Source organism: Periophthalmus magnuspinnatus, chromosome 11 (assembly GCF_009829125.3).
Source record: "Periophthalmus magnuspinnatus isolate fPerMag1 chromosome 11, fPerMag1.2.pri, whole genome shotgun sequence".
In the NCBI taxonomy this organism is placed as follows: Eukaryota; Metazoa; Chordata; class Actinopteri; order Gobiiformes; family Gobiidae; genus Periophthalmus; species Periophthalmus magnuspinnatus.
Genome location: NC_047136.2, coordinates 13,680,801 through 13,707,743, shown reverse-complemented (window position 1 = coordinate 13,707,743; position 26,943 = coordinate 13,680,801). Strand labels below are relative to the sequence as shown.

At 36.9% G+C, this 26,943-nt stretch overlaps 2 protein-coding genes and 1 pseudogene across 3 annotated transcripts in view; 1 reads left to right on the top strand and 2 right to left on the bottom strand.

Moving 5' to 3' along the window:
• Nucleotides 1-26,943, top strand: part of usf2 (upstream transcription factor 2, c-fos interacting) — a 142,645-nt gene that overhangs the window by 63,887 nt on the left and 51,815 nt on the right. The window lies entirely within an intron of this gene.
• Nucleotides 209-26,680, bottom strand: LOC117379103 (sodium/hydrogen exchanger 3-like). Of its 2 annotated transcripts, none has more exons than XM_055225313.1 (16): nt 26,281-26,680; nt 11,876-12,178; nt 11,273-11,433; nt 10,157-10,235; nt 9,866-10,043; nt 9,391-9,611; nt 8,696-8,898; nt 8,229-8,318; nt 8,066-8,136; nt 5,713-5,842; nt 5,019-5,167; nt 4,144-4,282; nt 3,629-3,802; nt 3,269-3,323; nt 2,901-2,975; nt 209-1,811 (listed from the first exon to the last, which is right to left on the bottom strand). In XM_055225313.1, the coding sequence occupies exons 1-16, from the start codon at nt 26,540-26,542 to the stop codon at nt 1,522-1,524; spliced, it is 2,580 nt and encodes an 859-aa protein (XP_055081288.1). In that variant the 5' UTR covers nt 26,543-26,680; the 3' UTR covers nt 209-1,521. The 2 variants fall into 2 exon arrangements, with proteins under 2 accessions (XP_055081288.1, XP_055081287.1); XM_055225312.1 differs by having other exon boundaries at nt 487-1,811; nt 4,144-4,267; nt 26,281-26,640.
• LOC129456670 (cytochrome c oxidase subunit 7C, mitochondrial-like) lies at nt 17,785-20,358 on the bottom strand (annotated as a pseudogene).

The window sequence follows — 26,943 nt, the reverse complement described above, 5'->3', positions numbered from 1 at the left end:
CTAGATCTACAAACAGCTGTAATTAAAATGTTGAATACCTTTAATGCCACTCTGGAACAAGCCACATATATAACATTTCCTTGGAGACAAGCAAGTGGCAGGCCCCATACCAAAGTAGGCCCCAAACCTAGTATAACTATAAAGTAGTTTTCAGGTTCCTATAGTGTCCTCTTGTGGTAAAAGTAAATAATGACATGGAACAGATTCTAAAGCTGAATGTGGTGTCAATGTTATTACTGAACATTTTATTGTGATCCATTTTGTGCATTACATTACATACAACATTACTTTTTTCCTAATAACTCAGGGATAATATATTTTGCTATTTCACAAGAAAATGGTCTTTAACATGTCCATCCTTGCTAGAGCTCGATTGTCCTAACAGTAACTTGTCTTTAATTTTGATTTATGCATAAAAAACATAATATTTGGTTTGTATTTATATTCCATTTCTCAAAACAAACAAACAAGAAAAACCCTCTGTCTTTTTTCTGTTTCAGGTCTTTAATAAAATAAATTAAACTCTTTTACCACAGATTAAACATATAATATCACAATTTATTTATGCACAGGCTCATTTTATATGAATAAAACTTACAAATGACTTCAAACATTTTCGTTCTGAAACCAACCAAAAAACAGTAACAGAAAAAGGCAGCATCATTTGATTATTACATTAAAATCAACCATTTACTAGACCTACACATTAAGTCAACTTTTGAAATTACATCACACTGGGGAAGGTTTTTAGGGTTTTGAACGCACGCTTGAAGCACGACAAGGTTCAAACTCAAATAATGCAGTTCACATGTGGTTTAACATTGAGTGAAATTTCCCAACAGCTCAAAGGTTCCGTGACTGGGAATGTTTTGTCTAGATTAAAGAATGGCATGAAAAACAACACTCCTTGTTCAATATTCTGAGAGGAGACAGTGCAAAGTCTGAGCTTGGACCTGAGTTAGATTTGAGGGGAGCCATTATGGAAGAGTTCACACTTGTCTTGGTTTGGTTCTGGTTTTAGCCCTGTTTAGTTGTGATCTAGACTTGGTTTGGTCCTATTCTAGTCCTGGTTTAGTCCTGGTCCAGTGTAGATTGTTTTGTGGGATGAAGGTACATTATGTAATTTTTCTGGGGTCCTCCATCTGCTTGTCTTCATGGAGATATTATTTCTTTAACCCGAAATGTTACATAGTATGGCATTAAATGTACCCATCTTGCATTAATTCAATGGTAAGTGTTAAAAAATAATTTGATTAGCCTAAAAAAAAAATCTTTACTGCAGCAGGACTGTCTGTCCACAGGTCTGACCTGCAACTTTTCTGGTGGACAGACATGCTTGTCCCCATAGATAGAGACTTATAATACCATACTTTGGAATCTTGCAGTCAAGCGCAATAATACCTCCAAGGAGACAAGCTGGTCGCAGACCCTCCACCAGAGAAGCTACAATGTGAATCCTTCAGTCACAGTTTTTTACGTGGTGTCTGTGCAAAGTAAGTGTGAAAGCAGTGCTTGTTTTTTCTAAGAGTGAGGAGGAGAGGGAGGAGGGGAGGGAGGAGGAGGGAGTTCATCTCTCTCCCGTGAAGAGGAGGGTAGTGTGTCCGCTAACACAAAGGAGTCTGAGGAGCGGGTGCTGATTCGGAGGGGGGCAAGGCGGCGCAGGTTACTGGGAGTCCAGGGCAGTCCGGCCTGAGCTCTCTGTGACGGGGCGACTGTGGCACTGTCCGTCTCCCCCTCGGCTAACCAAGGCGGGATTTGCACCGGCGCCATGGGGTCCAGGTCGGGCATGAAGGCCGGGTTCTCTATGCCAACTGGAAAAGAGAGGGGACATGGGGTTAGCAGCTATTTCTGCTACTTTAAATATTATTTTGTATTTGAATTTTATTTTATTACCATTTATTTTTTGCTATTTTTGTTATTTTATATCATGTTGTAATGTATGAGCTACTGTTGTGATGCTTTCTTGTAGACTAAGATTGTCAAACTTTTCATACTAATAATCCAATAATTGTGGTATTGAACGATACATCAATCTGTGATATATCTATATTGGGTACCAGTACCGTATAATAATTGTAGGAGTTGCAGTAATGCATATTTTAAATTCAGACGATGGTGTATACCAAGGCTTGTGTTTTTTCAATGTTAAGGATGTAACTTGACAGGCTGCCATATTCTTGAAATAAATCCATCAATCTGAGTATGAATTCTCAAGGCTAAAGAAGAGCATCATCACCATCATCTGCATGGAGGCATATCCTGTACTCAGAACACCTCATACTTAAACCTTGCAACATTGGATCGGGTTGTATAATTTCTGAAAGCGACTCAATAAAAAGATTAAATAAACTCAGACCTGCGGGATCTGTGACAACAGCCACAGCGCGAGTGGCCAGGATATATAGGCGAGGCAAGGCAAGTTTATTTGTATAGCACAATTCGTACACAAGGTAATTCAAAGTGCTTTACAGAATAAGAAAGACATTAAAATCACACAAATCAAAACATAAATAATCACCCAATCTATCTATCTATCTGTATGTATGTATGTATGTATGTATGTATGTATGTATGTATGTATGTATGTATGTATGTATATATATATATATATATATATATATATATATATATATATATATATATATATATATATGCTTGTTTAAATCAATTCTTGTTCTTTAAAATTAATGGTAAAGTATAGGATTCATAGTACCATAGTAGAGTTGGGTTTTTAGTTGTTTATTTTTTCTCGAGTGATGCAGAAAAGATGGAGTCACTGTCTGTCTGAATGACTTAGCTAACTGATGTAGTTAAATGTAGTTAAAATTTATTTTGGTTGCTTTGTAAAATCAACAGAAGAGAATTATGGAGCTGTGCAAAATTATGCATTATATTCTTACCTCCAGCTGTGTAGGACACTCTGGGAATAGATCCTGTGTATCCAGAAGCACTGCTCTCCTCTGAAAACTCAAAATCTGCAAGCACAATCTATCTTTAGAGATGAAATGCTGTTATATTTTAAATTTTATATATTTTTAGCTTTTTCTTTATTTGTCAACACATATTTTCTCAAAGATAAGATAAGATATGCCTTTATTAGTCCCACAGTGGGGAAATTCCAGTGTTGCACCACACAGTTAAAGAATTGAAGGAAAATGGTACATGCAATAAAACAAGATAATAGATAAATAGTTTATAATAATTTAAAAAATATACTTAAAAATAAATTAAAAATAGACTCTAATATAACATCTTCGTAAAGACTGACCTTCATCACCAGAATGATAGCTTCTTGTTTTGTCCATTGATTTACCATTGGGCATCTGCAAAAATAGAAGACGTTATTGCTATAAAAATAGAAGCATGTGATAATTATTAGGCTTGTCGCTATAACCAAATATCATATTAACAATAACAAATGTAACTACTTTATGCTATGCTCAGTATTAGGGTCTACATTGATACATTGAGTCATGGAAGTTATTTATCTGACCCTAATCTTACTACCAAAAAAAAAAAGAAATATTTATCCGGCTACAATTTATTGAATTATGTGTTGATAGTAATGATTGTTACAGGGCAGATCACTATACAATGTGGGTCTATTCCATCTCATCTCCTTTTTCACCTTCTGTTGTGTGTCTTTCTTGGAGTGCTTGGTGATGGTCTTTGGGGGTGTGACTCCCATCTTGCCCGATTTGAATGATTCCAAACGGTTTCTCATTGTTCTCTGGAAAATCTCCTGAACCTCATTTTCATCCTGGTTCACATCAAAGTGGCTCCGGCTGTATCTATGACGATGCTACAACAAAAACAAACACAAAAATTAACATTAAAGGGGACATATTATGTATAGATCAGCTTTTAGCCATGTTATAACAATGCTCCTTATCATTATGTTAGTCAGGGTTGTATTTACATTGATTTGAAGCAAACTCACACTCTGCATTTTTGAACAGGAAGTCAGTGAACCTGTTTTTATTATTAAGCTGTTTAGATAAGTTTTATTGATTTATTATGAACAAAATAATGATGTATGTATTTTATAGTTTAATACAAAAGGCATGATATGTCGATTTTAGCCAACTATATACTAATCAGATAATTTTTTTTCTATTTTGTCTACTATTTTGGTTTACCTACCTGTTTCCGGCCCTTGTACAGATGCTGTTGCAGTAGGTGATGCGTGTTCATGTCCTCTGACTCTCTCAGTCCATTCATTGTCTGTTCATGCATTTCCAAACTAATAGAAGGCACAGTGTCTCGTCTAAAGGTGTCTTGTCTAAAGAAATGCATAAATAGAAGTCCATTAATATGTAAAGTATATAAAGTATTGTTCTCAACTTTGGTCATTAGGAGCCACTGTCTCAGACAACCTGTCCGTAGTGTGTATATCTTTTTAAACTAGATAACTAGATAAGCTTACATGGATGTTACTGATTTCCCTCGATGTTCCACAGTGTGGCATTAAAACCTATCTATCACCATGGAGACAAGTTATGAAGTTACTGGTCAGATCTGTTGTGAGGCAAGCCCACTCACTGTAAAGAATGCATATTTTTCAAGTTTTTTTGCAACCAGTAACTTGTCCTGGTTGTGCTGTGCTTGGCTCTATCGAGACCAAAAAGTTTAATGTCAGATTGAGGTACATTCCAGGCAAAGCAACAACATCTCCATGGAGATAAGCAGGGGTTGTAACCTCCACCAAAAACGTTTCATATTGTATTATATTAAAGGTGTACTATTATACAACATAATATTCCGGTAAGTGAAAAAACCCCAAAATGTAACAGTCTCAAAAAGTCCCAAACAACAAATGTAATTGATTTTACCTTTGTTACACAGTAAAACAAATTATCATCTTTCAGCAAACAAGTCTATATAGGTATCTGGCTATTGCCAATAACCATTAAAAACTTTATAACATACCTAGTGCCTCATTTCTGCAACTCTCAGGATACTACAACCTATTCTACAATAGCTATATGCGAAAATTTGATCACTTATAACTTGTTTACCTTGTGTATGGATTAGCAATAGTTGTGTCTCCCATGTCAATCGTGATGTCAGGCATTGAGATGTCTGAAAAATCATCCCCAAACTTCTTCCTGAAGTCAATGTAAGCGGTTTCATTTCGAATAAACTCCAGACTGCCCTTACATTCACCCTGTACAAGACAAAACAACAGGACTTACTCACAATGGTACTTATAATAGGTTGGGTCAATTTTTTGGGAATTTAAGACATGTCATAATTTCAGATGGAGGCAGTGGTCTATATAACACTATAGGAGATATACTGTTTAAAAAAAATCCAAACTTATCATCCTTAAATATTGAACTCTATCATGTGCTTGGGACTGGCAACACAAATTTGTAATGTTACTCTTATGGATTTATGTTCTTAGTCCACATGGCAACAATGATCTCTTTGGGGTTCAATAATGGCACCAATTTCTGAAAAAATACAGTTTATTTCTGCTGAGAAGACGTTGACTGCCAGTTTTGTTTCATGTGGATAGGCCCAGTAATTAAAAAGATATTAACCATAAACCAGCTTGACAAAACAGCCAAACAGCAAATTTCACCATAGACTTCTGACCCATCCTCCAGCTTAATTTTAAACTATTAGGATTTTAGAAAGTTGTGTTGTCACGTGAACCCAACCTATTATTTTTTTCCATGTCAAGGGAAGTTGTATTTACAGTCATACCTCGGCCACATAGTCCAGAGCGTCTCTTAGGTTGAGTTGGTGGAAAACGTCAAACACATGATCGTGCTTCTTTCTCGCTGAAGGCTTCATCAAAATCCAGGAAAGCCATTTACTCTCGAAGTTATTCCACCTGAATTTAAACAGAAATATATGAGGATCTTTATTTTAATTTTATATAATGGTATTTTTTAACATTTGAGAGAAGACTGACTTCAAACCGATTCACAGTCTATGCGGTTTTCTAATTGGGACCATTCAGATTGTGATTTTGATTCAAATGTGCTTAATCAACTTCACCAAAATTATTATTACTAATTCATGCTTTTGCTTCCTGCTTCTGAAGAGTGCAGGTGCTATGCTTTCTTGCTTCAGCTGCTTCCTTCTTTACTTTGCTTTTTAATCATTTTATCTCTTCCAGTGCTGGAAAATCTGTCTAGTTATGATTTCTTTTAAGTAAACGACTTTTAAAACATTTTTACAACAAGTTATCTGCCAGCAACAGGGGAAGAAACCTAAGTACGGTAATTCTTTCTGTGAATACTGTCGGGACTACCAACACAGAATTAAAGAGTAAGAAATTAAAAAGCTCCTACAGAGTAGAAGCATTTAAGAGGTATAAAACATTATTTTTTGAAAATTACAGGGCTCAGGAATGATTTATGTGAACTGCCATGGTTTGTAGTTTTTCTTTTGTACACATTGAGTCATTTGTTGTAGAACTGATGCTGCTTTTCTTGTAATTCTTGTGTGTTATTATTCAATAGGGTTAGGCATTATAAGTATTTTTTACTTCAGCCTAAAACTTTTCAGTCATGATAGAGATGTTATATACATGTGGAATAATGTTTGATTTTTAATGTAATGACCAAATAAAATACTTACTTATTTACTTACTTACTTACTTACTTACTTTCAGTGGTAATATTTTCAAAGAAGAAAAACCTGCTACTTTCATCTTAAACCTGACTGATACGTTCTAAAGACCAAAATGCCACACTCCCTGCTAGGCAACATCCAGTCCTAATGAAATTAATCTGAAACTTGCTGTGCAGTGTCAGTTCTTTATGTAACAAATCATTTTCAATTAATGATTTTATTTCTTCTTTTTAGCTTGACATTATATTTTTAACTGAAACATGACTGACAATAATACAGGTAAGTTCTAGTGGAATCAACTCCACCCGCAGTTGTTCAAAGGAGACACATAAATGATAACACAGGTGCACTGTTCATGGAAATGTTTTATGTTCTGTGACTGAGTGTTGTGAATGTTCTGGATGAAAGGGAGAGTTATTTTTCTGACATTATTGGAAGTTGCAGTAACAACTCTGGTGTCCTATTTGCAACCGTAAACAGAACAAACCTTCCGGCTACCGTTAAAACTAATTTCCATATCTAAGTGAAATGAGTTTGCAGTATTTTTTAATGGCAAGGTTTACTGTAAATAACACCCCTGCAGCCACCAAGCACGTAGAACTGAGTCACTTTGCACCTGTAAGGTTGCAAGGTCAGGTTTTAGACCCACATAGCAATGAGACTGCTCTTATCAAGGTGACAAATGACATCCAACTAAACACTGATGCAGGCAAAGTCTTGATCCTGTTAGATCTGAGTGTTGCTTTTGACCCTTTCGATCATGGGATCCTCATACACAGACTAGAGGACTGGGTGGGCATCTCTGGTACAGCACTAAACTTGTCTTATCTAGAAGACATTGAGTACATTGGAAAAGATAAAATGCCTCTGACCTGTGGGGTGCCCCAGGGGTCAATCCTGGGGCCCCTGCTGTTCAATCTCTACATGCTGCCATTAGGCCAGTTAATAATGATGCAATAATGTGTCCTACCACAACTATGTGGATGACACTCAGATCTATGTCTCACTGGCATCTGGTGAATATAAACCAGTGGATTCACTCTGCCAATGCATCCAACAGATCAGTGTTGGGATGCAAAACAACTTTCTCCAACTGAACTCAGACAAGACTGAAGTCATAGTCTTTGGCTCACAGAAATAAAGAGAAAGTGTCAGCAGTCAACTCCAATCTCTCTCTCTTCAAATCTAGCTAGAAATCTAGGTGTAATAATGAACTCAGACTTGAACTTTAAGAGCCACATCAAATAAATAACACTGAAAACAACTTTTTACCATCTAAAACATTGCAAAAATTAAAGGTATACTGTCTAAACCAGACTTAGAGAGACTTATTCAAGCATTTATCTGCAGTAGGTTAGACTGATTTGTTTGTATTGTGATTTTAATGTCTTTCTTATTCTATAAAGCACTTTGAATTACTTTGTGTATGAATTGTGCTATACAAATAAATTTGCCTTGCCTAATTACATATACTCACTTGTCCCTCATGTAGTTATGTCCCTTTTGGCCTGAGATGTCTTCAATTGCCACCAACAAGTGATCAAACACCTATAACGTGAAACCAAACATTCATATAATTTATATAATATACTTTTATGCAGTGCTTTGAGTATATAATATTAACTGTCACACTGTCATACCTTGTTCTGCACTTTTCCAATGAGCATGAGGTCAGAAGAAGTAGCTCTTTTTACTTTTAGCCATGTGACCAGAGGTTTCATGGTTATTCCCTGTAAAACACATAATCCAAGATATTGGTAAAAATACTACCACAGTATCTTTTGACTACAGGAAGACCTATTCAACAGTTTTTCATCCATATCTTTACCTGACCTATGTATTACATCTTCTTTCTCTTATTTCCAACTAACTTCATGTGCTCTGTCCACAAATCTTAACACATTGATCGGCAGACACCTCTTCAGGTAAGTTAAAGTACATTTCCTCTACTGGTCCAGTAATCGGACCAAGGACCTTTATGTCTTGAGTCTAGGCTAGTGTCAGTTTGATACTGCCAAAGTTTGATCCCTGATATTGATTTCGGTAACCTAATCACTGATTCTGATGTGCTGTAATTAAACTGCAGTCCAGGTTACATTTGTCACACCTGTAAAATGACAGTGAAGTACACCACTATCAGGGTGGTCCCGATCATCAAAGGCCTCTCTTTAATTTTGTTCTCATCTAGCAGCACAGCGAGTCCATACGCTACTGCCCCCCGCAGGCCACCGTAGCTCATGATGAGCCGGTCTGTGAAGTCCAGTGGCACCAGCCTGAATTTGTTCTGAATCCAGGTCAAGAAAAACACACCTGGATACAAAACATACAAGTAGAAAGGTACAAATGTATTCAGGTATATTATTATTTGTTCTCCATTTTTTCTTGATAAACTGGTTACAGTATAAAACTACTAACTGTGGGGTATGTTGTGAGCACTGCCCTATTTTTAAAATATATAAAAACATGCATTAGCATTCCAATATTATATAATTACAAAAATGAAATATTCTTAGAAGTTTTGTATGAAAATAATTTTAGCTTGTACTTGATTTATTTATGTAACTTTAGTATGGTGTAAAGTAATAATAATAATAATAATAATAATAATAATAATAATAATAATAATAATAGTGTTTTTCTTGAAATTCCTACAATTTAATGCATTAGTGCATAAGTTAGCTTAGTCCGAAGCTGCAACACAACTAAGTAAAGTGAAGTGTGTTACTTAAGGATACAATGTCAGTATGCATCTCCAGTAGCAGGGATTAGAGGGATGTAATGTGTCTATTTTCTGAGTTTTACCAATGCATCTGTAGACGAACACAAACAGCAGTGTGAGCAGGATGAAGCCGGTATTCCAGACCCAGATGGTTTTGTCAATGGCCGAGATTCCGAGGAACACAAAGATCATAGTCTCCGAGCCATTAGCAAAAACCTTCATGGCGTAGCGCACTGTCGTAACCGACTTCTCATCCATGTTTGCATTTATGTACTTCTGACAGCACACGCCACAGAATGTAATCCTAAAGAAACAGAACATTTTAAAATTGTATTAATTCATTAATTTATGTTTAATTTTTTCCATGTAGGTCTCATTGGACAGGACGTTAAGTAGTGTGTAATGTGTATAATGCTCAAATTCTTTTTCAAAACATTTCACATAATTCTAAATGGACAGTGATTTGCTTTTTTTACTCTTTTTAGTACAGGTAATCTAAATGTAAACAAGTAATTTCCTAACTTTGATCAATAAAATATATTTTTATTTATCACGTACGAGAGGATGGCCGACAGTGAGAGCATCTCCGCTGTCAGGTAGGACAGGTATCCCAGGACGAACACAAACCCAGGTTCAATTATCTGAATGTTTTTGGTGCAACGCGTCAAAAGAGACAACAATAATCCAAAAACCACCCCAACCAGAGCCCCTCCGAACGCCACAACAAAGAAGGAAACTGTGGAAGAAAGCATATTTTTACTGTTAGATTATTATGACTGTAAATCCTTTGACATTTATTTATTGACAGCATAAAATATTTTCAGCATCAGATTGGAATAAAATACATACTAATTCCTTTGATGATCTCTGCTGCATCGATTTCAGCTCCTCCCAGAGACACAAATGCATCAAAAACGTTGAATAGCACCTGTAGAAATAAAAAATAAAATGATAATTTGCATAGTTTAAAACATTGGTAATTACAACTAGGCCAAATTAAAAAATGAAGAAAACCATGAACAAAATATACCAAGCAAAAAAGATTTAAACAGACAAAACAAAATAAAAAAAAACAACCAACTAATACTACTACTACTACAATAAAACTTAACTTATCATTAACTTGCCACCCTATACCTATTTAATTCATCACTATTATTTACTGTGTCACCACTTCACCACAGTTATTTTATTTATATTAGATAAAGGCCACATGTAGTGCAATCAAACCTTATCAAATATGACTCATGATTCGAAAAACTATCCTTGATAAAGTTTCTGAGAAGTATTTAAACTTCATTGTTGAAATTACATCCACTTCAAAGTTCTATTATGTATGATTTCTACAAATTAATAGAAACCATGTTAAATAGTTAATGCTGGGTTTCACTTGTCATAACTGTTCTACAGGGTTTTGTGGTAAAGTAATTGTCTGTCGATTACATGGGGATATTTTGGTGCGATTGAAAAATTATGCAAGAAAATGTTACTCACGACTATTATAAATTATCAGATTCAACTTTTGTGGACTTTGGATTTTTCTTGAAAAAAAAAAATTAATCCAAGGCATTTTCATAGTAACATCAACAAAATGTCAATCCTGATCAAATACCTTAATAACTTGCTATGTTAATACACAATTTGGCATGAAACAGTTAGAAGAGTTTTATTCCCTTTTTGATAGTGTCCTCTACAGATAATATAAAAAAGTATAGTTTTGAGAATTTGCCCAGGAAGGGAAATCATATTTTTATTGCACTAAAATCGATATAGCTTTTCAAAACAATGCTACACAATTGTAAGCCTTTGTAATTCTTTTGAAGTGGCACTTATATGTTTTAATAAATTAACTCTTCCTGGTCCAAAATTTCATTCAGTACTGCATCTAAAGTGGTGTGATGTCTTCTGAAACCAGGCTATACAGTATATATATTTATATATATACAGTCTATGAGTTTAACATACCACAGTGACTCCATCATTCAGTAGAGACTCTCCAAACACCATGATAAACAGGACTTCGTTCACATGGACCTGCTCAAAAACTGCGATCACGGCCACAGGGTCCACAGCCGAGAGCAGACTTCCATACAACAGGTACTGAAGCAGCCCAATATCTATGTCACCTGAAATTTTGATTTACATTACATTCCAAACTTAAAATCTTTAGCTTATTTTTCGTCATGTGTATGTATCGATTATTATGACATTATATTGTCTCTTGAATGCTTAATTTATTCTTTTGTTGTTGGAGAAGACTAAAAGTTTTGGTTGGAACTATTTAGCATCTGTTTACAATAGAGATACATAAAGAGAGAATATTTGCAATTTTTTGCCTGGGGAAAAAAAAATCTAAATTGGTCCTGCATATCACCCCAAAACACTGGTAGAACTTATCTGCCATAGGTAAATAATCATTAAAATAATTATGTTATTACTAAAATAAATACAATGATTATATTTTCATAATCAAACAGTCCAATGAAGTGATTATTGTGATAATATAATATACCAATTGGATCCTTACACCCTCTACACTTCAGTACATAAATGTAAAGAGTCTCTCACCCATGGCCCCTCCCACGTGGCATCCCCATAGCGACAGGCCCACAGTGGCTGCGTTCCAGCATGTTCCGATGATTGCGTGGATCAGGATGCCCCCCAGGTTAGAGAAGAACAGCTTATTGGGCATAAAGTACCCTGCGTCCAGGATGATTTGGGGCAGAAGGTAGAAGAAGAAGACTGTGGGTGTGAGACTGAAGGTCTGGACTTTGTCTGCCCCCCAAATGATGCCGCCCAAAATGAACCCGAAACAGATGAGCAAGGCACTCTCCGGGATCACGTTGGTCACATGGTGGTTAGCCTCAATCACTGCAAAAAGACATGGAAAATATTAGGACAGACATTTTCAAAACTTAGATAAAACTACTTTGATCTTTCTTTCATAACAGTGACTTTGAGTATAAATTGTTAGTCTGTCTCTTATTCCAAAGCATGTTTAAATGTAATGTAAATAAGTGTTTTGTGTGTATGTGACAATCATACATACTAAATAAAAAATGTCATAGAAAAATATATCTAATATTTTATTTGTGCTTCTTTGCAGGACATAACATATCTCCAGTGCACAATTTATCAAAATGTATCAAAATGAGTTACTTTAAAGTAGGCACCCTGATTCAGTGTTGAGCTTTTCTAAACATTTTAATTTCTCACATTGTCAGTTACAGACTAGCAATTTCGGGATGGTGTTTTGGATAGTGTGTCTAAATATAAATAATTCCAAAAAAAAAGAGGATCAGTGCAGTGTAGGACATCACTGTTAAAGTGTAGTTAATAATCATACAGAGCTGTGGAAACAAGGAGTCGTTAGGAGGTCATGTTAAGAATAGAACAGGTAATGACAAAACCAGACCGGAAGAATCGGGACAATTTGAATTAGGAGAGATAAGACACAATTCCCACTAGAACAAGAACGAGACTTTGATGTAATTTATAATAAAAAACTGTCCAGTTCACAATTTTATTTTATTTTTTTTATTTTAGCTGCATTGTGGCATTGCTTTGTTGAACAACAGCTTCAAGAGATGTACCTCACAAGTGTTAAGGTTTTTGTTTTTTTTGCAAACACATTGAAACCAAATCTCAATCAAATTTTCCACTTGTGTTCACCATCTTGAGGTGCAGCAGGTGAATATGGACCAGTGGATTCACTCTGCCACTGCATCCAGCAGATCAGTGTGTGGATGCAAAACAACTTTCTTCTGCTAAACTCAGACAAGACTGAAGTCATCATCTTTGGCCCACAGAAACATAGAGAAAGTGTCAGCAGTCACCTCCAGTCTCTCTCTCTAAAACCTTCAAATCAGGCTAGAAATCTAGGGGTAATAATGGACTCAGACTTGAACTTTAACAGCCACATCAAATCAATAACATCTGCAGCTTTTTACCACCTAAAGAACATTGCAAAATCAAAGGTTTACTGTCAAAACCAGACTTAGAGAGACTTATCCATGCATTTGTCTCCAGTAGGTTAGACTACTGTAACGGCCTGCTCACTGGCCTCTCCAAACGAGCCTTAACACAGCTGCAGTACATCCAGAACGCTGCTGCTCGGGTCCTGACTAGAACCAGGAAGTACGAGCACATAAGTCCTGTGCTCAGGTCTCTGCACTGGCTTCCTGTAGCTCAAAGAATAGACTTTAAAGCAGCTCTGCTTGTGTATAAGTCTCTCCATGGCCTAGGTCCAAAGTTTATCTCCGACATGTTAGTGCCATATGAACCATCCGGGTTCATAGGGACCGGCCTCCTGCTGGTGCCCAGAGTCAGGACTAAACATGGGGAATCAGCGTTTAAGTTTTATGCAGCTAAAACCTGGAACAATCTTCCTGAAGATGTGAGACAGGCCTCTACTTTGACAATGTTTAAATCCAGGCTCAAAACAGTTCTGTTTAGCTGTGCATACGACTGAAAGGTTTTTATTCTGCACTCTTCTCTTTTAATGTTAATTTTATGATGATTATTTGTGATTATTTATGTTTTGATTTGTGCGATTTTAATGTCTTTCTTATTCTGTAAAGCACTTTGAATTACCTTGCGTACGAATTGTGCTATACAAATAAACTTGCCTTGCCTTGCCTTGCCTTGCCTGCATGCTTTCTGGAAACACATGGTGTTACTGGCAAAAAGACTTTTACTTCTGTAAAACTGAAGGTTTGTGAACATTTGTAACTCATGAAACACATTACAGCATCTCTCCATCGCACAAGCATTCTTTATTAAAAAAAAAAGAAAACATAGTTTAACTACCGTAAGTAGACTTGAAAGACAATTCTTTAGTGTGATCATTTACAAGTAAATGTAGCACAATATTTCATAACTTGATCTAGAGCTTAAGTGATTAGCTGTAAAGTGGTTGTATTATAATTTTAGAACCTAGTTAATTTAGTTAAGTTAATTAATTTAGATGTGATACTATGCACATTTATATGCATAATTCCCAGTCCCTTCCTTACCTTAAAGTTTTGCATTTCAAATAGGCCTCACTCTTGAAAGATACTATGTCTATATATATTATATGAGATTGACACCTGGAAATTAAGTTTGTTAGTATTATTGATATCATCCAAGTTACACAACCTCTGATCATTTCTTTCATGTCTATGAGATATTCTAAGTGAAATCTGTATATTAATTAGTTTTAATGCAGAATCGAAGCCGGTGAGACACTGTTATTATGCATAGGAAGTCACTCATTAGGTCACATGAACTACGTTGCCAGATACATACCCAGTTTGCCAAGCCCAGCCACCAGTATCCACAATGCAACAGTGTATGGCATCTCCACATGGTGCCACTTAAACGTGACAATGGGAATCCCTGTGATGCTGGAGGCATTTTGGTGATGTCCATTGTGGCTATGGTCAGATTTAGATTTCGCTTCAATCCCAAAAACTAAGATTAAGCAAATCAACGTCCAGAGCAGCCAGGTTTTCCCATGTTCAAAGCGTAGCATTGGACCCACAACAAGAAAAAAGCAATCCCAACAGTGTCTCTTATCCAAAACTATTTCAGAGTTACAGCCAAGGTCAACATAAAAAATTTAAAAAATCTATTCACTCTTCTGTCTTTTGGTTTGATTGAATTGTATCCACTTTGCCGCTACAGTTTGTAGTTAGTTCTACCACGACCCTGAGCCTTTTATAACTAGTGTCTACAAAGTGTTACATTTGTGGTTGATGTTTTCAGAAATGTGCTTCTGAGAAGTTATTCAGTCACATATAAAACGTGCTGAACTTTTTCCAGCTTCCGACGCTTAAAGCCACAGTATGTATCTTTTTAGCCAACAAAAAAGCAGCCCAATATTTTTATTTTTTGTTTATTGCGTCCTGAAGTATAGTTTTAAATTTTCCATGGAATCATGCCACCTTCAGAAAGTTATATACTGTACTCTACAGCAACCTCAACTGTAGTAATAACTCAATATGTGAATCTACAAACTGTCTTAATCCTTTTTCACTAGTACGAATCACTTGAGGCCACCTTGGAGCGGGTCTGTTTGGTGCGGCTCCCTGCAGCCAAGTTGTGTTTCCATGCTCCTAGTTTCGGGCTCCAGGTCAAGGGGCAGGCCTCTGTTATGTGAGCAACTGACCTTATCCAAAAATGTTTTCTTAATAAATAAAATCTAATCGTTGCCTATCCGAATTATACTCGTAATTATGAGGTCGAATAGAGCAATTCACAAAAAGGCAAAGTGCCTCAGTTTGTGACACTGTGGCACTTCTATGCTGCATTTTAGCATCTCTTTATGTTATGCCAATTGGGTTTGGCTATTCTTAGATGCATTATGCACTGGAAATATAACATTTTAGATCTTGTTACGTGAGTGCCATGCATCTATAGGAAACAGCTGTTGCATCATCCTTGTCGCTGTTGTTCTCTCTTGTTCAATCATCTAATTTCATGTGTAACCACGCCTTAGGCAATGCAATCCATACCACGTTGACCCCTCAGGGAGTTACATCCCTCCAGGGTCCACTTCAGATGCCTCAAACAGGGTGGTACAGTTCACTATAGACAGTGGAGGCACTTGCGATCTGTACCGATCTGCTTCAAACTGAACCAGTGGAAACAAGATTTTACATTAAGTTTAGAGCTTGAGATCAAACGTCTAAGACTGTATTGCCAAGACGTGTCAAATGTCCATACATACATTTGTAAAAACAATATAAAAAGGAAATAAAAGAACCATGAAACAAGCCGGTAAGGTGCTTGGGTTGTGACAGCTAAACAGAAATGCAAATCACTAGTTGTGTTGCAGTGAAGTACACAATTACACTGTCAAATTTTTATGCTATTTTAATCCAAAATATGAATGTAAATGTTGGGCCTATGAGAAGATGTCGAGCACTGATGTGATATTATTGATATAGCAATGGACAGACTTGTCAAACTAGGGCCAGGTGATATGGGAAACATGAACATAAACAGTACATCTTTTTAATTTGTGCTATATATATATATATATATATATATATATATATATATATATATATATATATATATATATATATATATATATATATATATATATATATATATATATATATATATATATATATATATATATATATATATATATATATATATATATATATATATATATATATACAACATTTCTTCCTCCAAAGTCTTCTGTCTGATCCAAACCACATGCTTTTACTGACAGAGCATTGGCTATAGACCTCTTGATTCAAAAAAGCCCAACCACATCATTGACAATTAGGCATGACTGAATCACAATCTCCCAATCTTTTGATTAATTGCCCAGTCCTAGGTCAAACTAAGTTCATAACCCAAAAGAGAAGAGAGGAAAAATCCAAGGACAAACAGCATTGCAAGTGGACACTCTGAGAATGTGTGCTGCAGATGATCCTTTGAACCTGAAGGCCTCCAAATGCTCAAACGTTTGTTCTGATCAAGACTTCACTTATTCTCTAACCCAGGAGTCAGCAGTCAGGAGTTTATATTTCACCACATCTAAACAAAGCTCTGAACAGGTTACAAATCTGTGAACTAAAAATATCTTCTAGCTAATGTGACTTTCAACTGTGGCTGCAAAATTAATCACAATCAAATTGAAAATAACTATTTGAATCACAAAGGCTGCAAATTCTGAAGGATAGCAAAAGAAAAAATTTAAAAGCTATAAAATCTAATTGTATTACAAAAATAAAATAAAATAGTATTTTTCTTTTGCTATGGATCAGACTTGGACGACTGAGGAATTGCACAGATAATTTCTGAAGTATCAAAATATCATATCCAACAAAATACCCAGTATGACTGAAAGGTTTTTATTCTGTTGTGTTATCAAAACATAAAATCAGAAATTAAATCACAATCCCTGTCAGAAAAATTGCAATAGATATTATTCCAAATCGTTCAGCTCTACTTTCTATTGACCTTATTCCACCGTGCCCACTTTTTCTGGAAATGCAACTAAACTGCGCTTTTCTTGTAGTAGCACTTCTGGTTAAGTTGAAATACCGTTTCTGTCAATTGAAACTTTGGGAAAACTTTTGGCACTAAAATATGATATAAAGTAGGTTGGTTTGTGTCAAATGTTCAATGGTTATGTGCAACAACAAGTCAACACTGCACCTATTCTCTGGGAAGCTTCAAAATGGCTCTGTAGTCCCTATGGAACTTATCTACTGTCAAGATCGGCAGCTCCATACAAAATAATACAACCCAAATGACGAGGAGCTTGGCAATTTCTGGAATAAGGGGAATAAAACCTGCACATTATGTACTTTGGACAGTTATCTGCCTTTTTCAAACTATTTTTCAAATAAATATAGGTTCTATATAAGTATTTAGAATTTGGAAGCTTTAATGTGGGCCCATGATTTCTCCCTGCACCTACTTTTATATATTTTTTAAATTATTATTTTAAGGGTATTTATTTTCAAAGACAAATGAACTGATTCCATGTAGTTGCAAGGACAAAACTCTGATGAATAAATATGTTCTGGCTGATCACCTCTGGGATGAACACTATCAGAGCCATTTTACTTCTTCAGGATTTGATGTCTGACAACAATGAAGGGAAATGCAAAGCCACTGCCAAAGAAAACCACCATCATGCCAGGTAGGCACCACTTGATTTCCACTAAATGGCAGGTTCTGTCTGGGTCCTTTGGCATAATGCAAAGAACGTACGGCAGAGGTTGTGAATCTCCTCACAGCTTGTCCCACTATGGTTTCTGTCTGGTTAATCCTCTGTCACTGTACAGTACTGCTAACACGAGAGCAGTCTACCAACTCTTGTATCTGTTGTGTCAGTGTTTTGTTATATTACCTATGTGCAAAATAAATAAATAAATAAATAAATAAATAAATAAATAGTACTATCAAATCAAGTGGCTGCTTAAGAAGGAAAAAATAACAGATAAATCACAGATTTCTACAGAATCAATGAGCGGAGCAATAAACTTCAGAGAAATTTAGATTTTGTTTGTAAATGATAGGTAATCAATAAACTCCTTTGTTTGGCAAGTAAATATTTTGTATGTTAAATGAAACAATTTTACCCATTAATACTATAAAGCAGTGGTCGGCAACGTCTGGCCCGCGGGAAAATGTTGGCCCTTTGCCATTTTTTTTTGGCCCGCCAGAGGATTTTGAACTTTCTTCCGGCATTGATTCTTAAATACTCTCATGATCCGCTCCGTCTGCTCCACGTTTTTCCTCCTGTCCTGCTCCTTCCCTCCCTCACCTGCCGAGCTGGGCTGAGCTCCTGGACCAGACACTCAGGGCGAGATCATCTGCGTTTCTACACCCTGTTCAGTGCCGGTTCATCTTCGTTTCAGCCTCATCCCGTTCGGTGCCGGATCGTATGTGCGTCTCCTCCCAGCTTGCTGGACGGGTCTCAGCTCCAGCGCTCTCGGCTCAGCTCCGACCCTGCTTCCACCCTGCTTCCCAGCCCTGGTACTGTCTGTTTTATCTCTGCATTCCGCGACCCCGGACCCTGGTGCTGCCCGCATCGTCATCTCCGCTGCGCTCCACGTTCCGCTCCTGGATCCTGGCCCGTGCCTCACCTCCTGCTCACCGCCGGATCAACCCTCGAACTGCACCATTTGTCATTTCTTTAATAAATACTGTAAATATTCCCCGAGTCTGCATCCTTTGGTCCGCTACACCCACCGTTACGACAAGTACCAAGTTATGTGGGCACTGCTACGGGCATTCCACTGCCCATGATGTGCATGTAACACAACATTAAAAGCAAACAATGAACTGGTGTGTACATACACCTTCACCAGTCAAAATCGTGGCAAACTGTTTTTGGACATCTGGTGAGGCAAGCGTGCAGACTGCGCGCAGCTCAAGGAATGTGCACCCGTTACGCTATAGCTTTCTTGCACTTCTGTGGTTAGTTATTCAAAATTCCCTATTTTATTAAAATAAATCACTTAATCACAAAACTGTCAAAATACTCAGTTTGAAGATTTCTTTTAACCGGGGTGGGGACTTGCTTTTTGTAAACACCTGTCAGGTTTTATTGTTCCCGACCTTTGCTCATGTTTGACACGACATAAATCCACTTAGCCATGTCAATTTTAAACATTTTTCATTTACGTTGTGATTTTATCACGATCCTTGCTGCACTTGGCATCACCCAAGTCCTACAGCTCTTGCGTAAAGGTGCAGGTCATTACGGCACCAAATGCAGAGTAAGGAAGCCGTTAGTGCGGTATTACGCACGACTAAAAGCCTGTCGTAGTTTAACCTTCGAGGCAGAGCTAAATCGCAGCGATGGTCACAAGAAGACAGCGTGAGAAAAGAATTTTGATGGAGAGATTTGACGATAAGCAATAATTACGCAGCTTCCTGGTTCAAGTAACCGTCTTAGAAAGATTTTATCCTTGTTTAAATCCGCACATTTTAACCACAAAAGTATTAGTTTCAATTAATATCATGAGACAAAGACCTGAATAAATGAGGTAAAAACTTAAAGTGAAAAGTTTTTCATAGCTCTACCCGATACTGTACGCCTTTAGCATCCATATTACCATGTTCAACAAAGGCATAATTCTTACCAAAACCATAATAAAAGGAGCAAAAGCTTTTGCCCGAGGATTTTTTAATTGGCTGTTTTAGGTGAGTTAAAATGCATGTAATTCATATTTATGTATTTATAAATATATGTAAGCCAATACCTTTACCATCTGGCCCGCCACCTGTGGGCGCTGAAAAAAATTGGCCCGAAGCCAAGCGAAGTTGCCGACCCCTGCTATAAAGTATCCCCATTTAGCAATACTCTTTAAACTTACATCCTAATGCGCTAATCCTAAAATGAATGATGGTGATTAAAAGTAAAATGCACACAAAGAATACAATAGAATATATTGTTGTTCAGAGTCAAGCACAGAACTGTGAGCTGCTGACCAGAAAATCCTCCTTCACACACAAACATTGATACACACTATAAGAACTATAAACACACGCACCCCAGGGCTCTCTTCCATCCTTTCCGAAGGGCCCATAGCTACGCTGTTCACTTTTGCCTAGCAATGCTGCTAGCTTTACCTATATGAGACTCAATAAAACCTTCTAACTTTACATTTCTGATTCATGGTCCTCTCTGATGCTTGAATATGTGAATATGTTCACAATGCCATTATCAGAATACAAATGTTCTATGAATAAGTCATCTTTTGTGCCCAGCAGACGAATGCAGTAGTGAGTAGGTAATTGAGTATATAACCATATTTATATTGTTTAAAAGTATAGTAAAGTACACATAATAAAAGCAACACATCATTTATGTAAGTCCGTGGAAATTGAAGTGACATCACCTGCTCTCAATAAAGAGGAATGAAGTTTATCAGAGCATGATTGTGCCGCTGTCATGTCAGGTCTCACAGGAGCAGACAAAGCACAAAGGCTCCATTGGGACAACACTCAAAACTGGTTTACTCCTTCATGATAATCACTTCGATTCAAAAAGGTCTAAGCAAAATGCAAAAAACAAAAAAACAAAAAAACAAAAAACAACTGAGGCTTGAGACTCAGGAAGCAATATTCATGTCTTCACACTTGAAGTACAAAACTGTAACTGAATAAATGCATGATAGAGATGTTTAATGCCATGCTGTGAAACATTCCTAGCAAAGCAATTACATCTCCATGGAGACAGCTTCACACACTCACCAGTCTGGTACATCTGGTACACATCTGACAAAAACAATATACTTCATAAAATCTCTGAAGAATAGGAATGCAGTCATGCATCACCTTTTTACTCAGACTAGTGACTCACTGTGTGTCTTTATATCTAAACTGCAGCTCGCGTCATTAACCTTCAGGTATGGTGGGGCGCGCTTTTGACTTTTCATCGGTTGATCATTTTAAATACGTTCTGGGATGGGCCAGCGCTGGACCTTGTTTGTGAAGAGCAGCAAACACCACGGCTGCAGCACAGGATGGGCAAGGAGGTCCTGGAATGGTATTGTGGTATATGGCAATTTTTTTTACTGATACTGAGAGAGATCTATGCTTGTCCAAAGGATAAAGCAGAGTATGCACTGACCACCAACAGAGTTTGAGAGGCCACCTTGTGGTCGTTACAGCTCTGGTGTCAGCCAGCAGCTCACACAAGGAAATACTGAAGATGAATGCTAGTTTTTGAATCCATCAATGCGTAGTGAGCAAATGCTGCATAATACACATTTGAGACCCCCCATGAAATCAAACTAAAAAAATATATACCTTCCCAAAATAGAAGTAGTAGTTTTTAAGCCTTATCCAAATTTTTGACCACCCCTTGGCAATGCACATTCATGCCTTTGTCATTTGGACAACCACTGATTCATCTGTGTACAAAAAGAGATGTTCTTGTAACATAAATGACACTCGCCCATCCGAGTGTTTTCCTTATGATGCCATCTATTTGTGAAGTGCACCAATCCCTCCTGCAGTGTAACAACCCCACAACATGATGCTGCCACTCCTGTATTTCACAGCTGGGATGGTGTTCTCAGGTTTGCAAATTTCCAATTTTTTTCCTCCAAACATAACAATGCTCATTATGGCCAAACATTTCAACTTCAGTTTCGTCACACCACAGGATATGCCCTCAAAAATTAGGTCTTTGTCCATGTGTGCCTTGTGCAAACGGCAATCTGGCTTTTTTGTGCTTCTTTTAGAGTAATGGCTTCTTCCTGACAGAGTGGCCTTTCAGCCCATGTCGTTACAGTACTCGTTTCACTGTGGATAATGACACACTCTTACCAGCTTCAGCATCTTCACAAAGTCTTTTGCTTTTGTTCTTGGGTTGATATGCACATTTCAGAACAAAGCATCTCTGGGACATGGCATGGCTGGTATGATGGCTGGACATTTCTACGGTATTTATACTTGCAAATCATTGTTTAAACAAATGAACGTGGCACCTTCAGCCATCTGGAAATCTAATTAACTCAAATGTTTTCAATAAACCTATCAGAAGCTTGACATGAAGACATGACATCATCATCAGTTTTCACAAACTGTTTAAAGTCATAGTAATCTTACTGTATGTAAACTTCTGACTTTGAAGAAAGTCATGAAACATTGTCTAAAAAAATCATTCTCTTCTTTTTCTGCCATTTAGCAAATAGAAATAATTTGGGTAATCCCAATTAACCTAAAGTTAGTCTGATGTCATACAGTGAGAAAAAAAAGTGTATGTGTCTTTTTAAATAGTGTAAACTTCAGGTTGCAACTGTATAATCACTTTTGAGTCAGAACCTCAGTTAAAAACGTATATATGCATATGTAAAAATGCAGATATTATATTTTCTGGGAGGGAAATCAAAAACTGCAATTTGAGTTTCAGTGGTGCATACAAATGTTAGTATTTGATACTACACAAAAAATAACAATGCACCAAAACTACTATTGCTGCTAATTATTGACCTGCCCCAGGCTGCAGTAGAAGAGCTCATAATAATCAAACGTGATGGGTTTTTTTTGTAATGCCAGAGGGTTAAAAGTACAATGTTCCCACTTTAGGGTCTAATATTAACAGTGAAAAAGCTGTGTGCTTGACAGAGTCAGAGGACTAATGTTAGTGAATATGTGGAGGTCAGATTTTAATGATCTTATGGTTCACATGCAGCAAAGTTATGCAATCAAATGGCTCACAAGTGATTGGCCATTGAAAACTACATCTACTTAAAATGTGAAACCAATATTTATACAATAGTGTTGCTGACAATACTAAAATGTATAACCTTTATAACCTCTTCACTGATCTGTGCAAAGGCAACCCTGCTCACAAAAAGAATGCATATTTTTCACGGTATATTTTTTCTGAAACTCAGTCTATCATTCATTATTAAAGGAGACATTCTCATTTATCCACTTGAAATTGTGGTTAGAATGATTCATGCATGTTTGAGTGATCTTTATACTCCAGTATTCAAGACGTCATTCCTCCGATCTACCCCCATTTTCACCACCACAATACACGCCCACTGCTCTGTACTTCTACCTTGAAGTCAGCGGACGTGTTTCTTTTATTAAGTTGTTTTAGATCAATATTGCGATTTAAAATGTCCAAAATATAACATAATGATCCATGGTTGTGTCATAGATAATAACTATATAGCAGACAAAACACAATATGTCTTCTTTAAAGCTGATCTGAAGGACTTTTATGCAGAGCTGGAGAGATATGAAGGAAATCAACAGGAAGAGGAGATGCCATTATTTGAACATGGGTGGTGTTCTATGAAATAATAAAACCAATATTTACAGTGGGACTTATTCAGATTTTTGTAATGCCACGCTTTATTCTGCACATTTATCACTCTTATGTATCTGTCCTCACACAAAAGCTGAATAAGCAAATCCTACACAAATTTAACTCTGATGGTTACAGAACAAATGAGGCACCCGATTAAATATTTACAAGCTCTTTTAAAATTATATTGGACCAAGTTTAGAAATATGTTTGCTCTGGCAGTTTATAGTAAGGCTACTCAATTATCTCAAGTGAAAATTGTAAGTAATGTTTAAATACACAGGAATGTAACTATCCAAGGTATAAAATAAGAAAATATACTAAATTTTACAAAACATAAATGCTGATTACAATGATTGCTCGATCAATTACAGAAAAGGGAAACTATAAAGAATTTGCCTGATTATTTTCTGGATGATATGGGCCTGGGCAGTGATAATGACTGAAATTCAATCAAACTGTTTCAAAAGGTCAATGATGAGGCTTTTTCGTGGTCTACAGCCAATCCTCTGTCAGTTCCATTGACTCTATAAAGAAGTGCATTAAGGGAGTGTGACATCTTCCATAGAGTTCGGCTCCAGCCAAATAAAGCTCATCAAGGTTTGCAGTTATAGGGACGGATTTGAAGCAGAGTTCCATTTTGGAATTCTGACCATTTACATATACATTTTACGGTTAATTCACTGTTGCAGGAGCGGAATTCAGAATTTGGTGGATTTTTTGTGTTAAATGCTCTGTTAAGAAGTCTGTCGTGTTCATGGAATTGTCAGGATTCGGGTTTTTTCTGTGTTTTCTGCGCTGTCTTCCCGTCTTCCTTCTGTGTCTGTGCCTGGAGCTGGGCGGAGTTTCTGGCAACACCCACTACACATCTGCAGCTGATCGGCAATCAAGCCTACAACATCTGGAGTACAAAAGGGCTGCTGATTGCTACACACGCAGCCAGATTGTCTGTGGTTCTTTAGTGTATCCTCTGTGGTACAGTTCTGCTTGACTCAGTCTGTTTTTTGGTTATGTTCAAAGTTCTTAGTTTTTTTTGTTTGTTTGTTTGTTTTTTTCCACCAGATCCCGTTTTCTTGGACCCACATTGCACTTCCACCTCCGACTCAGCTTCCTACGACCAATTCGATCACCTCAGCCTCTGACCCAGCTACCTACCACAGGCTCCTCCAACAAGCATTCACATTCTCTTGATTGTAATAAACTCTGTTAAACTTTTACTCCGAGTCTGCATCTTTGATCCTCCAATCTTTACGACTGGAAGATTTTTAAGAAAAACTGACAAAAAAAGTTGGATCTCGGTTAACGCTGGAAAGTACATAATAAATGTTTCAAATAATCATGATTTCTGTTATGGTCCAAACATTTGGGATGATTTAAGTTATTATTGTCTACGTTCACAACTAGTCAGTGTAGAATGAGGTCAAAGACATGTAACAGTGAAGTGGATAAATTGGTGTGTATATTGAAACATAAAACATGTCAATGTTTTAGGTGCACTAGTATAAACATGCAATATTGATACTAGGAAAAAAGAGAACTGGGAGATGGGAACTAAATTAGATCAGGATTTGGAATATTAGTTTCTTCTGTTACTTTTATATGCATAGTTTTGACATTCATTACTCAGTTTTAAAAAGGTGAAACCATTATTTAATACTTAGTTCTTAATTTTCAAAATGAAACTTAATTCAATTAGGATTTGTAGGGCAGCTTGGATAGTGAATGTCTCCATATCGCATATCGACTCACACACATTGCATTTAATGTCGAGAAAACTCCACTGTAACTACTGTAAGTGGCTTAAAAGGTCAAAGTGAGCCCAATACACTTGCCACAATGTCATTTTCTCCTCAAATTGTACGCACCATTATTTATGCCACTGGAGATGTCCACAAACAAAAACAGAGACTGAGAAGAACATATAAAAGACATTCAGTTACTCCAGTTCATTTGACTCTGTTGTGTATACAGCACACGGCCATTATCAGGTATGGGGGACTTCCTGGGGCAGAAGAGGGACCTTGAATTTTAGACATAGGGTAACATATGGCAGTGGAACTGTTACAAGAGCCAAAGTGCATTCCAAATTACTCCAAGAGGTATTTAAAGGGGACATAGTATACAAAAGGTAGCTATCAGCTTTATAGCAGGTTATGTTTGTGTTGTATTTTGGTTTATTCATGTGTTTTTCAAAGATTTATATTTTTTACCTAGCCCCTATCTCCACCCACTTCTGAGTACATAATTACAAAGCTAAACTGCAACAACAATCAGTCTTGGTGTTTTGAACAGGAAGTGAATGGGCCTGTTTCTATTATTAAACCGTTTTTGATCAATATTGCACTTTACATAGAACAAAATGTAAAATAATTATCTACATATGGTATAGTTTAACAATAAATACCCAGAAAAAACTAAATGTTTTCTTTAAATAAAACTGATTTAATCTGTGGAAGGTAGTTTTCAGTGACTGAAGTAACTTATACAGTTTTATATTTTGTTATAAAACTGACCATAATATTGCCTATTGGGAAAGCTATAGTCACACTTGTACCTGGTTTGGTCCTGGTTTGAGCCCTGTTTAGTCCTGGTCTAATCCAGGTTTGTTCCAGGTTCAGTCCCAATTTGATGCTGTGTATATGAACACCCTTAATTACAACCAGAGTTCACCGAGACTTACCCAGTTTGCAGAGCCAGCAGACCAGGACCCAAAGTGCAACTATGTAGGGGGTCTCCACATGGTGCCACTTCCAGCTGACGATGGGTAAGGTGGTGATCGGACCCCCTTCCTCCGAATGCTCTTCTGAGTGCGTCTCATTCGCATTGCCAGCATCACTGGTGTCAGACGTAGGGTCGTGCACAGCCGGTTCATTGGCCTGGCATACCCACATTAACAGACAAAAAACATAAAAACAAAGTGTGGATTGCCTTAACGCTGCCATTTTAGATTCTCACAATCTGAAAGCAGTATTTGAAGTGTAAATTTAAGTGCTACAATGCCTTGCATGCCCTTGCCCTCATGTGTCCCTGCACCTGCTCCTGAATATTTCCATCTCTATGTGACTGAAAAGGCCTCTGTCTGATCCAGTAACACCTTACACACCTCAGGTGAGGTCCAGCCCTGATACCTGGTTCCTCCCACTGCCCTCCCTTTCTTTTGGGTCATTAGTCACTTATATACAAGTGCCATTGTATTATTAACTTGTGTTATTGTGAATTATAGCTTCATTAGGGAACTGGAGCTGAGAGATTAATGAAGCAAAATCCCAATTCAAAGATGTGAATTGGTTCTGGATCTCATTTGTGAAAGTGGAATTACTTTTCTCAAATGTATAGCCTATTT